This window comes from Aquarana catesbeiana, linkage group LG01, assembly GCF_042186555.1.
Source record: "Aquarana catesbeiana isolate 2022-GZ linkage group LG01, ASM4218655v1, whole genome shotgun sequence".
NCBI classification, from domain to species: domain Eukaryota; kingdom Metazoa; phylum Chordata; class Amphibia; order Anura; family Ranidae; genus Aquarana; species Aquarana catesbeiana.
Window position 1 is genome coordinate 674,909,422 of NC_133324.1, and position 14,797 is coordinate 674,924,218.

The 14,797-nt window shown below is 39.3% G+C and overlaps 1 protein-coding gene across 27 annotated transcripts in view; it reads left to right on the forward strand.

The window, feature by feature from the left end:
• Nucleotides 1-14,797, forward strand: part of ANK2 (ankyrin 2) — a 793,913-nt gene that overhangs the window by 642,527 nt on the left and 136,589 nt on the right. For all 27 annotated transcript variants that reach the window (XM_073602841.1, XM_073602877.1, XM_073602815.1 and 24 more), the window contains one exon: nt 8,890-8,962. In XM_073602841.1, the coding sequence (XP_073458942.1) occupies nt 8,890-8,962 (73 nt within the window). The remainder of the gene's footprint in view (nt 1-8,889; nt 8,963-14,797) is intronic.

Consider the following 14,797-nt stretch of genomic DNA (forward strand, 5'->3'; position numbering starts at 1 on the left):
TTAAATTTCCTCTGAATGAGAAATAGTGCAGATGTGGCAGCCAGTTTGTTAAAAAGGATGCCATTAATCTGCTGATAATCAGCAGTATGTTAGATAAAAAACAGACTTCTATCACATGATTCATTGCGTTGTGCAGTAATTGCAGATCTTTGTGTGTTAGCCAGCCATATAATAATCTTTCTTTATGTCTCTGCTCCATGAAATGCATGTGTAGCAAATCACAGCTCAGTTACTTGATAGTTGCTGGATAACTCATACAGAATGACATTGTAGGTCAAAACTGAATGACCATACAAGTGGTATCACTTAAGTAGATCTGTAATGACTAGGAAAGGTACATAAAAACAGCTGAAATTCTGCTGGTTGTTTAGTACCACTTTTCAACTGTGATTAAAAAAAAAGAGCTTTACCTCTTTTCTTTAGCTACACAACTGGACCTAATTACTATTGACACATCCAGACATACAGTCAGCACCTAATGCCTCGTACACACGTTCCGAATATCGTACGACCGATCGTAGGACCGTTCTCGCTTAATAGTCGCAAGTAGGAATTGAATAGCTAATATAATAAAGTCACGAAAATTTTCGTACAACAGACAAAAAAATCGGAAGTGATGTCATGTGTTGTAATGTATTTGTATTGTATTTTCGGACGACAACTATACTGACTAAATGAAAATCGTAGGATCTGGAATTGCACGAGGAAAATTTTCGTGTATGTCCAATCGAATAATATCAGATGAACGGTCGTGATCGGCTGTCGAAAGTAGTGTACACACGATCTGAATATCGTACGATCCTTCCTCGGACGACCGTTTTCGGACGATATTCGGATTGTGTGTACGGGCCATAAGAGTACAGCAACCTTGACAAATGCAGCACACTAGCCTATACTTGGGAATATATATTAATACTAACCCAACCTGCAATAGTAATACTAAACTAAAGATATACAATGTGAATAAATTGCCGATAGCTTTGTGGTTCTACTAAACTAGAAATTATACAGAATGCCACCTGCTTAAGCTGGCAGCAGCCACACAGTCCCAGATGAGTCAAATTTATTAACAAAAGCTAGAGTTCTTGCATTGTTCTTCCTGGTCTGTGTGCAAATATCAATCATTCTTCATCTATAAATACAGCGAGAACCTGAGTAAGAGTGAAAAAGAAATCTTGGGTGATGTAGCACACTGACCTGAATTTATGCATGCTGCCAGAGTTTGCCACAGCTCACGAAACAGTAACATTTATGTATAGCTTAAAAATCTGTATATGTTTGGATGAGTACTGCTGTCTTGGTAAAACGGGAGTAATGGAAGATGAGCATTCCATGGAAGCTGAAATGGCTTATGACAGAATACAAAGAAGTCAGCAGATTGCCAAATTTCACAGCATTTTTACGGAAGACATTGGCATCAACACTGCATAATTTTATGGCTGTCAAAACCTTGGTTTGTTCCTTTACATAACTGACTAAAATTCACCTTCAATCTAACTTTTCCAAGTTTCCTACTTGCTTCGCAGGCTTGTTGTGCATTTATACAAGCCACAAACTGAGGTTCTTGTCTAATCTGTACTATATGTATGCATCCCAGTACCCACCCTCTCCTCCTCTGCACCAACTTCAGTGCTGCCCACCTGCCGGCTGTTATATCTATCTATCTTTGTCTATAAAAATCTGTCACAGACTCAGTGAAAAGACACAAATACATTTTAACTCATCAACAGCTCAAGAAACCTCTGCATTGTTGAAATAGTTTATGTCCAACTTCCACACAATTGTTATTCTGATATACGGTGTATAATCTGTTGCGATTAAAGGCTAAATTTACCTTTTGGGAAAATAAAACAAATGCACCTATTTTTGCAGGAAAAAATGTGCATTTAAATTTTTTTCCCGCAGAAGTCTGAAAAGCATTGCAGTGGATCATGGTGCAATGTCAGGTGCCTGCAGACAAGCCCTACAGCTTTCAGCCCATGCCTTTGTATGGGCTGTCAATTTGAAAGCTGCAGGGCTTGTGAATTAACTACCAGTGTGTACACCAGCACCCTTGCAGTTCATTCAGAACTACAAGCTATCTTCCACAGTGGAGACAGGACTTGTAGTTCTCTCATTCACAGAGAAAGAGCCCGCACAGCCACGCTGTTTTCAAAATGTGACAGCGGGTATGGGGAGGGGATCCCCACCCTGCCTGTTGTCATGGAGGGAATTGGGGCAGTGAGGAGTACATATACTGGAGCATTTTACACATTATACTCTAAATATGGAAGTAATGTATAACATGCTCCAGAAGGTGAACTTATCCTTTAAATTTTAAAGCTTAGATGTTTCTTTGTTTACAAGATGCAGTGCTACAAAGGAGAAGAGCATTGCAGAGTGAAAATTGCTAAAATTATTTTTCTTTTTAACTTCACATGTAAGTTCCTTTAAAATAAATTAGTAGCAATGATATGAGCATTCAAATATTTAAACGTTCTTAGCAAGCAAAAAAATAGCTTTAAAATAAGTATTCAGAGCATTACAGAGTGAATATTGCTTTTTAGCAAGTTATGATAAATTTTGTTTGGAACATTAACCCTTCACATGTTTATCAATCCTCCCCATTACAAGTTCAATAATTATCCTTTATGCATATTAAATATTATAATATAGTTAATTATTTTTCTTGTTTAACTTCACAAGTTAGTTCCTTTAAAATAAACTAGTAGCACTGATTTTGGCATTCACATATTTAAACATTCTTAGCAAGCACAAAATAGCTTTAAAACAAGAATTCACTGACCTTTGTACCTCCAGGCCCTGTGGAACAATACTTCCTCAAATTTCTAAAGTACGGTACTTCATTCTCTGGACTCACCACACCTAGATGTGAAGTAGCTTCTTTCTAGCCTTCAAATCTGTACTGTAAACACAGGACATGTTCTGGGAAGGGGAGCTGGGCAAGCTAAGTAGCTAAGAGCAGGACTTTAGGTATTTCAGTGCTTCTGCTGTGAACTTTGAAGGTTACTTGCTCCACAATTCCTGCAAAACTAGAGGGAAGTGAGAGCATATGTTAAAGCCCATTTCTCTGTCTTCTATTGAGGGACTCAGTGTGATGATATTTAAGCAAGTAGGGTTATACTGCAGCCTACAGGAGAAATGAACACTCGGCACATAGAAACCACCTGCCTAGTTATGCTTAGTGTCCTCAAGAAAATGGATGTCTTCCTCCTATTTGCTGTAGTTTTTACTTGAATTAAAAGATTTCCAATCAATAACTTCTTGTAGATTCATAAGGAATGAAATCTTGGAAGTCTCTCCAGTTAGCCAAAAAGGGTTTTCCAAGTTCATTTAGTATACTGGTGATCGCTGTTTGATGGTCCTGTGGTCGGCAGTGAATACCCCTCTGTGATCCATTTACAGAGACCTCCACTATTCAGGTAAGCTCTCTGCTTCCTGTCTCTAATGACTCACTTCTTGTGAGTGGCTTGCAGGCTGTATGGTATGCTATGGGCTTGAGGTTTTTTTTTTCCCTGTGTATGTACTATTATTATTACAAATCACCCTGTCATTGAGCGCCCATTTTGTGAAGGAGTTACATTTCTCTTTTACGTTTGGGCTTGACTTTTACTTTCCACTGCAAGCTGGCCATGTGGAGGAGTCTTCCTCTTTATTTTCTATATTGGCAGGCTGGACTTTTGAGAATGGCAGGGGCATTCAGATTTTGTAATCCAGTCCATGTCAAAAGCTTATCTTCTTCTTGCAAGATCTTTGAAGGAATCTGCAAACTTATTTTCACTCATATTTTCACTCTTGTGTGTCCCTAGGGGTTTCTCTATCTGCCTTTTTGGTGTGCTGTGTTTTTTCAAACCTCCAGGTAGGGATAGAATAACATATGGCCCATGGCCAATAAGGTGTCTTCCCTGTCTGTCCTCTTACTAAACATTCATTGATTTGCTATATCTGTTATAAAAGGGCTTGCATGCATTGCTCCCCCAGATAAGTCTTCACTCCACTAGATTTTAAGTCTAGTATTGTCATTGTTACAAAGACCTCCTATTGAACCTATTTGTGACATCTCCTTCATGTTACAGTGTTTTTCTTTTGGCCATCACTTTAGCTAGATTGGTTATCACTATTTTTCTTTAGGGAGCTCCATATGATCTTATATAAAATAAGGTTGATTTGAGATCAAAGACCTTTTTATTTAAAGTTGTCTTTGTCTTACACCTTTATAAGGATATTGCGATACCTTCCCTAAATCTGTCTGTCAGGACCCAGGTCTGAATCTGCAACCCTTGCTGTGTCTGGTAATATCTCTTTTTGCTGAGCCACCTGGGATGCTAGACATCTCCCTGTCTGTTTGGATTTTCTTGCCTTGTTTCTTGTTTTTGGTGAACCGTGAACTCTTTGCTCCTCCCATGAACTTCCTGATTTAAGCCATATCTCTGCACTTCCTGTATGCCAGATTATTGTGCTCTCTTTGGCCAATATCTCGCTCTTGTCATTCCTGCTGCCATCCGTATCTTCACTACTGTTCGTTACCGATCTTTGGCTTGTTCCTTAACTTTGCTTCTGCTTAATCCCAACCCGTGACTGTGTGTTACTGACCTTTGACTTGTTTATTGACTGCGCTTCTGCTTGATCCCTACCTGATACATCTACTAGTGGACCCCGGCTTGATTATCTCCTGATGGGGTGAACCTGAGAACCGTGACCTGGTACTAACATGCAGCAAAACCCATCTCCACTATCAGGAGCTCTGGTGAACACCAGTTAGTGCTTAGACACTGCACTTCAGGTAAGCCTGTGTCATCTGCCAGGGTGACCTGCTGCTACACTTATCCAGCTGATCGGTGGAAGCCTCTTTACTTCTTTACATATTGTCTACTTCTATACCTACTGGTCTCCGAGCCTAAGCCTGGACCGTGATACTGACCCTGGTTAATTCAAAGGAGATTTCTCTCCATTACTTCAATGTGGTGAGGTCCATCAGTATTTATCTTTCTGACACTGCTTCTTTTAGGCAGAGTGATTCTATTTTTGACATCCATTACATCCTAAAAGAGTTTTTCCATTTTCCACTATATATAAAATGGATTAGACGGGTTGTTGTGCAGGCCTTTGCATTGCTGCCTTTTCCTATCAAATCCCACGCCAATAGGACATTGTGCCTAGTGTGCATTTCTTTTGTAGGTGGCAGTATAACACAAGGTTGTTTAATTGTCATCAAACTGTGTCCCTTAATGCACTCAAAGACAAATATTTTACAGTGAGTAGCAAAATCCTGTTTTTCTGCTTGTTAAAAGCATCTAAATACCTCAATGTCCATAGCATGGCCTCTGGTTCACTTTAAGCACTTCTGCTATGAATGTTGAGGATGATTTTGCTACAATGCCTGCAGCTATAGTGGTCAGTCAGAACTTTTTAAATCCCATTTATTACTACACACAATAAATTGGTTGATGTTACATGCTATTGGTCGAAAGATTATTAAACAACACTTGCAAAACAAGTCAATGTTGCTTTTGATGCCTGTTGTATAGCCCCTCTTGCTCCTTAAATAAGCTTTCTTTCAAGCAGGCAAGTAATGTGGACCTGTTTTATGTGAAATAATAACGTGAAAGTGGGACAAAGCAAAGTGTCTGAACATACTTTGCTTGCCTCAGCTGTAGCAGAATTTCAGTTGTATGAGCTCATTTACTGCTTGTTAAAACCTGAATCCAGCATAATAAAAGAAAACATCTAACATACAAAAAACACAGCTGTTACCTGCAGAAAGTTCTCTCTGCTACTAGATGATTACTGACCTTCCAAGTCTTCTGCAAGGAGCACTCTTTGCAGTGTTTGTAATCTATTTCTGGCTGAGGACAGAAAAGGACCCTGTTGACCCTGTTGTCACTCTAATGAGACTGAATAATGAGACTGAAAACTGGTGTGTGTGTGGATGGCAGTAAATGAACTAACCAACTAACTTTAAATATTTAAAATCCACTTTCATAGATCACTTTGAATAAGTAAAAAGGTTTAATTTCTGTAACTTCTCACGCAGAAAGTAAATATGATCAGTCCATGAAAGAATCATCTTTTATGATCATATTGTTACATAGTTACATAGTAGATGAGGTTATAAAAAGACACAAGTCCATCAAGTCCAACCTATGTGTGTGATTATATGTCAGTATTACATTGTATATCCCTGTATGTTGTGGTCGTTCAGGTGCTTATCTAATAGTTTTTTGAAACTATCGATGCTCCCCGCTGATACCACCGCATGTGGAAGGGAATTCCACATCCTTGCCACTCTTAAAGTAAAGAACCCTCTACGTAGGGTTAAACCTCTTTTCTTCTAATTTTAATGAGTGGCCACATGTCTTGTTAAACTCCCTTCCGCGAAAAAGTTTTATCTCTATTGTGGGGTCACCAGTACAATATTTGTAAATTGAAATCATATCCCCTCTCAAGCGTCTCTTCTCCAGGGAGAATAAGTTCAGTGCTCACAACCTATCCTCATAACTAATATCCTCCAGACCCTTTATTAGCTTTGTTGCCCTTCTTTGTACTCATTCTATTTCCAGTACATCATTCCTGAGGACTGGTGCCCAGAACTGGACAGCATACTCTAGGTGTGGCCGGACCAGAGTCTTGTAGAGCGGGAGAATTATCATTTTATCTCTGGAGTTCATCCCCTATTTAATGCATACCAATATTCTGTTTGCTTTGTTAGCAGCTGCTTGGCATTGCATGCCATCATCTACTAGGACCCCCAGGTCCTTTTGCATGCTAGATTCCCCCAGAGGTTCTCCCCCCCAGTGTATAGTTTGCATTCATATTTTTGCCTCCCAAATGTATTATTTTACATTCCTCTATGGTCCATGCCAGCGTACCTTATTTTGTACAGTAAACGTTTATGGAGAACTGTGTCACATGCTTTTGCAAAATCCAGATACACCACATCTACGGGCCTTCCTTTATCTAGATGGCAACTCACCTTCTCATAGAAGGTTAATAGATTGGTTTGGCAAGAATGATTCTTCATGAATCCACGCTGATTACTGCTAATAATACCGTTCTTATTACTAAAATCTTGTATATAGTCCCTTATCATCCCCTCCAAGAGCTTGCATACTATTGATGTTATGCCAACTGGTCTGTAATTCCCAGGGATGTATTATGGGCCCTTTTGAAATATTGGTGCTACATTGGCTTTTCTCCAATCAGCTGGTATCATTCCAGTGAGTAGACTGTCAGTAAAAATTAGGAACAATGGTCTGGAAATGACTTGACTGAGTTCCCTAAGTACCCTCAGGTGCAAGCCATCTGGTCAAGGTGATTTATTAATGTTAAGTTTCCCAAGTCTAATTTAAATCTTGTCCTCTGTTAACCATGGAGGTGCTTCCTGTGATGTGTCATGAGGATAAACACTGCAGTTTTGGTTACTGAAGCCCCCCGATTCCCTTGTGAAGTCTGAGGAGAAGAATAAATTCAATACCTTCGCCATCTCCCCATCCTTTGTAACCAGATGTCCTTCCTTATTCTTTATGGGGTCAATATGGTCTGTCCTCCCTTTTTTACTGTTTACATACTTAAAGAATTTCTTGGGATTTTTTTGCTTTCCTCCTCTATGTGTCTTTCGGGTTCTATCTTAGCCACCCTAATTGCACCTTTACATTTCTTGTTGCATTCTTTATAAAGTCTGAATGCTGATGATGATCCCTCAACCTTGTATTTTTAGAAGGCCTTCTCCTTTGCTTTTATATGCATTTTTACATCAGAGTTAAGCCATCCAGGACTTTTGTTTGCTCTTTTAATTATTTAATATGTAATCTTTTATTACCCAATGGGATGCATTGGCTAATGCCCTTATTTAATATGCTCTTAAAGCAAACCCATCTCTCCTCCGTGTTCTTTGTTCCTAAGATTTTATCCCAATTTGTGCCTTCTAGCAAGGTTCATTGTTTAGGGAAGTTGGCTCTTTTGAAATTCAGTGTTTTTGTATTCCCCTTATGTTCCCTATTTGTGTGATTTATACTGAAGCCAATTGACCTGTGATCGCTGTGTCCTAAATTGCCCCGTCTTTCCACATCCGTGATCAGGTCTGTATTGTTGGTATTCGGTAGATCCAGTAATTCTTTATTTCAAGTTGGTGCATCTACTATCTGAACCATGAAATTGTCCTGCAAGACATTTAGGAACTGGCGAGCCTTAGACGAATGCGTGGTTCCCTCCGCCCAGTCTATGTCTGGATAATTAAAATCCACCATTATGATAACATTTCCCATCCTTGCTGCTAATCCAAATTGTGATAGGAGACCTGTCTCCCCTCCTTCCTCAGGTTAGGGTGCCTATAGCATACTCCCAGTATTATTTTCCCCGTAGCTTCATCCCTTTGGAGCTCTACCCATAAGGATTCCACTTCCTCCCTAGCTCCCTTAGTGATGTAATCTTTCACATTCACTTGTACATTATTCTTGATATATAGGCATACCCCTCCCCATTTTTTACCCTCTCTATCCCTGTGATAAAGGGTACGCCCTTGAATGGTTGCAAGCCAATCATGAGAGCTGTTGAACCAGGTCTCTGAAATTCCCACAAAATCCAAATCCTCCTCATACAACAGTATCTCTAGTTCACCCATCTTGTCCGCCAGGCTCCTGGCATTGGTGATCATGCCACATAGTTTAGACCGGTCGCATACTATCCTCTTATTGGGTGTTCTGAGATTGCAACTAGGACTTGTTACTATACTTACCTTGGGTTTATGTTTATGAATTTGTTTTCTCTTGTTCATTCTGTGTAATACATTATGAGATGATTCAGTTTATTACAGGATGCTGTAGAATTACATTATTACATAGAGAACTGCATTCTCTTGTCATATATTGATGTTGGCCTTATTTTCTGCAGACTGTGACAGAGAAACACAAGTTGAATGTTCCAGAGACAATGACTGAGGTGCTGGATGTCTCTGATGAAGAAGGTGAGTTTCAAAACTTATTGTCTACTGCTGCCACAGTCTAAATGTTATATACATGTTTTTTGCTTGTAATCTAGCATTACCTAAAAAGAATTGCCTTCTGTATGCCTCGAAAATCCCAAAACTTTTGTTAAGTTAAAGTACACCTGTTATTAGAGATATATAGGGGCTGACATTGTTGGCCCAATTTTCAAAAAAATACTAGCTGACCAGTCACAGTGCACATGCATGTCAAAAAGTGTCAGATTTCTTATTTGTATGTGCGTATTCTGGGTAAGTTACTGAATGTCATGAAGCAAAAGCATCAACAGGACAACCACACAACTAGTATTTTTGAAAGGTGGAGTAAAAATAGCAGCTTACCTATTGCTGTCATGACAGTGGTACTTTGAGGGTTGACATGCTGCTGTCAATTCCTGCCAATAATTGCCATAATTCTCAATGGTTTGTGCTAGTAGACACAAGAGAGAGAGGCCGGTTCAACCATATACTCTTCCACCTGACAAATACCTCATAGGAAGGTATGGGAGAGGTGTAGAGTATGTTAGAAGATGTAGAGTTTGGATGATCTGCATGTAGCACATGCCTTGCATTCAATAATATCTGGGGTAAGGATACACTTCCAACAGTAATGAAACTTATATGTAAGTATTCTTTTGTACGTTTCATAAGGAAATAATAAAAAGTATTAGGATTGCTATACTGGCATACACCAATGAGTTAAGTAGTTGCTATAAAGAGGAATATTATTAGCTGCTATTGCCTAACATTTGATTCAGCTTCATGGTCAAGTAGGTGGTATGATGACTGTGAATCTTGTTTCAGGAAGACTGATCAGTAAGTGGATGATGCACAATGTAGTTGCGTCAACAAATGGCAGAAGCAGCAATAAAGACAGGAATAATATTTGGAGTGCAAAAGTCAGAGAGAAAAAAACTGCCTTCTCTTAACAGCTTCATACTGTATTTGTGTAAGCTTTTTATTTTTGGATGCATTACTTACATTATAAAAAAAAATGTTCGGTGCCAGTTATTGGCCTGTAAGATTCTCAAATGTCCTGCAGAGTTATACTGTATTTTGGTGTTTAACCAATAACGATTTTCGTATAGATAATATAAAGCTTAAAGCTAAAGCTGGAAACCATTTTATTCTTCAGAACAGTTAATTTTTAGAATTGTCAAATTATTATTAATACTAAATTTATTCACTGGAGGTACCCTTTTATAACATGCAAGGGTATTAAATGTTCTGGTAATTGCTATTATTTCCCATTAAATGATGAGATTGTAACACAGTCTATAGTTTTTCATGACATTATCACAAGCAACTAACATGCTTATCCTAAAACAGTGGCAGCTATGCATTATGTAATGTTATTTCACTGTATAGTTGTACGTGCAAAGAACTTGGAAAGGTACACATGTGGCACATTTCCATGAACTAGTTTATTTTCTTCTTGTACATTGTTATTTCTGCATTCACGTTTCCTCAGCAACTTCAAGAAACAAGAAACTCAGCATTGTTTTTTATGAGATACCTACCACCAGAGTCTTTTATTATCTATATGAATCTGTTTGAAAAATGTAACAATTCTGCGCTGCGCTAAAAAATAGCAGCTAACACAGCAAATTAGATAAGTGTGATAAGAATGGGTACCAAAAGTATAGCGCTTAAATGTGAAACAAAATACAACAATAAAATATGGAACAAATGGGAAATAAACCCCAATAATCACGGATGAGAAAACAAAAATTAAAATGCAAATAAACCCAGTGACTGGTGATAAGTGTTCCGAAAAAAAAAAGTCCAAGTGAACAAAGTATGAAAAAATTAATCAATGAAAAATAAAAAATAAAACAGTATTTTTTTGTGAAAAATATATTTCTAAATCCCATATAAATGAATCCAAAAACTTCATGTGGAAATCATAACAGTGAACTTGAAGTAGAAAGTGCCACCACCAAACTTAGGGAGGCATACCAGAGCGTTTGGACACACAAGAACATATGTTCTGTGGGTCAAACAGGCTTGTGTTGTATGCACAACCAATGGAACTGGACACTGGGATCCTCAAAAGGCACCAACAGGAACTCACAGCTGTCCTCAAGATAGGTGGTAGTGATGATGTTTCTCATAGGGTTGGTAAACAGATGATCGTGGATATAGCAGATGAATTCAATGTGGGGAGAACAAAAAGGGCCACATATCGTAATTCCATAAAATAGTACAATAAATTTAATGAAGTTGGAAAACTTACATTAGGCAGGTAAAAACAGCGCTTTTCATAAAACAAATGGCGGCAGTGGAGTCCTGCCCAGTCCCAAAAAATAATGTTTTATTTTTCATTAATTAATTTTTTCATACTTTGTTTACTTTCACTTTTTTCGGACACTTATCACCAGTCACTGGGTTTATTTGCATTTGCATTTTTATTTTTGTTTTCTCATCAGTTATTATTGGGGTTTATTTCCCATTTGTTCCATATTTTATTGTTTTATTTTGTTTCACATTTACGCGCTACACTTTTGGTACCCATATATGAATCTGTTTCACTTCTTTTACAATTTGAAATGTGCTTTGTGCAGCCTTTAAATTGTTTGCTGGTGAGCTCCTTTCTGACGAAGAGCTTCTTAGTGAGCAAGGTATTGGTGTATGCAGAATATTGATGAATGCTGTGATTTTGAGGATTTGCAGTGATTCTGACAGAATGTGTTGACTATTGCATTTTCTAATATTACATTTTCAATATAATATGCACAGGAGATTAAAACCAATTAACCACTAACAATGGCAATGTGTGTAGTGGTGCCTAAAAAAAGACTACTTGTCAAAAGCATGCTGTATAATAAACATAACACTTAATGTAATACCTCTGTTCATTGCCCCATACGTTGTATTAGTTATATTGTTAGTCTGGTTGAAAAAATACATAAGTCCATCTAGTTCAACCAAAAAAAGGGGAAAATTATTTATACAATCCTATATACACAATCCTATACCCATAGTCGATCCAGACAATGGCAATAAACCCTGCAAAGCATGATCCGATTTGCTCCAGCAGGGGAAAAAATTCCTTCCTGACCCCCCAATAGGCAATCGGATATTCCCTGGATCAACTTTACAGTGCCTTGAAAAAGTATTCATACCCCCTGAAATTTTCCACATTTTGTCATGTTACAACCAAAAGCGTAAATATATTTTATTGGGATTTCATGTGATAGACTAACACAAAGTGGCACATAATTGTGAAGTGGAAGGAAAATGATAATGGAAAATGGTTTTCAAAAATTTTTACAAATAAATATGTGAAAAGTGTGGCGTGCATTTGTATTCAGCCCCATTTACTCTGATAACCCTAACTAAAATTTAGTGGAACCAATTGCCAAAGGCATAATGAGCTAGTATGCTTTGCATACTAGCTCATTATGAAATACCTTGGATCGAAGCTGTTGCAGTGGTCCCTGTACACCACTGTGACCGGTAACATGTCTCCCGGAGTTATTTCCGGGTTCGTGGCCTCCAGCGCTGTGATTGGCCAGAGCCACGATGACGTCACCCCCACACATGCACGCGGGAGCTGCCGGTCATGGCACAGCTACTGAAGAAATGGCACGAGCGAACCATTTCTTCAGTGCGCATGTGCCGATGACATAAACACATGTGGATACAGTGAATATCTCCTAAATGGTGCAAGTTTAGGAGATATTCACCGTATCTACAAGTAAGCCTTATTATAGGCTTACCTGTAGGTAAAAGTGGTAGTACAGGATTTACAATCACTTTAATCAGAGAAGCAGCCAAGAGGCCCATGGTAACTCTAGAGGAGCTGCAGAGATCCACAGCTCAGGTGGGAGAATCTGTCCACAGGACAACTATTAGTCGTGCACTCCACAATTCTGGATTTTATAGAAGAGTAGCAAGAAGAAAGCCATTATTGAAATAAAGCCATAAGAAGCCCCATTTTCAGTTTGCAAGAAGCCATGTGGGGGACACAGCAAACATGTGGAAGAAGGTGCTCTCTCAGATGAGACCAAAATTTTACTTTTTGGCCTAAAAGCAAAACGCTATGTGTGGCAGAAAACAAACACTGCGCATCACCCTAAACTCACCATCCCCACCGTGAAATATGGTGGTGGCAGCATCATGTTGTGGGGATGCTTTTCTTCAGCAGGGACAAAGAAGCTGGTCAGAGTTGATGGGAAGATGGATGGAACCAAATACAGGGTAATCTTAGAAGAAAACCTGTTATGCCGTGTACACACGAGCGGAATGTCCCTCAGAAAAAGTCAGATGGGAGCTTTTCATCGTATATTCCGACCGTGTGTGTGCCCCATCGGACTTTTTCCGTCGAAAATTTAGACGGACTTAGAGAACATGTTCTAAATTTTTCCGACGGAACTAATTACTATCGGGAAACCCACTCGACTGTATGCTGTTCCGACGTACCAAAAACGACACATGCTCAGAAGCAAGTACGAGACGGAAGCGCTCGGTGTGATAAAACTAGCGTTCGTAATGGAGATAGCACATTCCTCACGCTGCAAATTCTGTGATCTTTTAATGCAGCGCATTCTTTTGTGCTTTATAATGCTAGAAGAATGAATTTGTTTTGCTGATGATATTCACACAGAGTTCTCACAAACTTATTTCTTTATTATTTCTCGTGATCTCATGAATAATCTTTTATTTTTTTAAAGCCAGATCTCCATAATAATGTTTATAATTATTTTTTATAGTCATCTTTATTTATTATTTTTTATTTCATCAAGATCTCCTTTTTTTTGGATTGTTGCAAAATTATCTTATCGTGATCTCCATAATTTTTGTATTTTTTTTGTGTGTCAAGTTACCACAATAACATTATTATCTTGTATTTTTTAACCTCGAGGAGGCAGGTTGGTGTCCCTTGTTAATTTGACATTGTCTTTTTGAAATGTACCTGCCTACTCACAAACAAACTGTCCTATTTTAAGAAAAACACATAGGCAAGTATTTTCAGAAAATAAAATATCCATTTATTCTGGGTAACAAAATAAAGAGTAATGCAACGCTGGAGAAACTTTTTGAATTTGCGAAGCCTTTTGGCCCCCAGGGCACACATCAAGTCTGTGGAAAAAAAATTGTTATCTTGAGTCCATATAATTTGGAGCCCAATCTGGTCCAGGACTCCCAGAGATCAGGACCAGCAGCAGATGACATATATGTCCCCAGGCTGTGGTACTACCACAGCCTGCGTCTTCTGTCAGACCAGACTGAACCCAGGCCATCACTTTCTTCTATTCACTGCAGCCTTCCCTGCAGCCTTCCTTGCAGCCTTCCTTGGAGGCTGTGGCTCTGGTGGTGGACTTGTGGCAGGAGGAGGAGGATGGGCGAGCTCATATAGGTGGCTGTTCTCTGTCAGTTGGCCCCTCAACCCCTTCTGAAGGGCCTCACCAAAAATTCCCTCACAGAGGAGGCATTGGCCCTCCTCCAATTTCATCAATCTTGTGGCTAGATAGCAGCCATAGGCCTCTTCAATGTCGGGGAGGCTTCTGAGGACATCAGTTGCTTCCCTAATGAGTCCCAGTGCTGCCTCCTCCGTGATCGTCCCCTTCCTTTGTTTGAAGGCAGAGGGGAGGCACCTGGGATTGGGTGATTCTGCTACTGGGGCCACCCACCACCTGGCTGACACTGGGCCCGCCCACCTCCTGGCTGACACTGGGCCCGCCCACCTTATGGCTGACACTGGGCACGGCCACCTCCTGGCTGTCACTGGGCACGGTCTCCTCCTGCCTGCCACTTTCCAGACTCTGGTTCTGGCTGAGCTCATCCTGTGTATAAAAAGGGACATATAGTTTG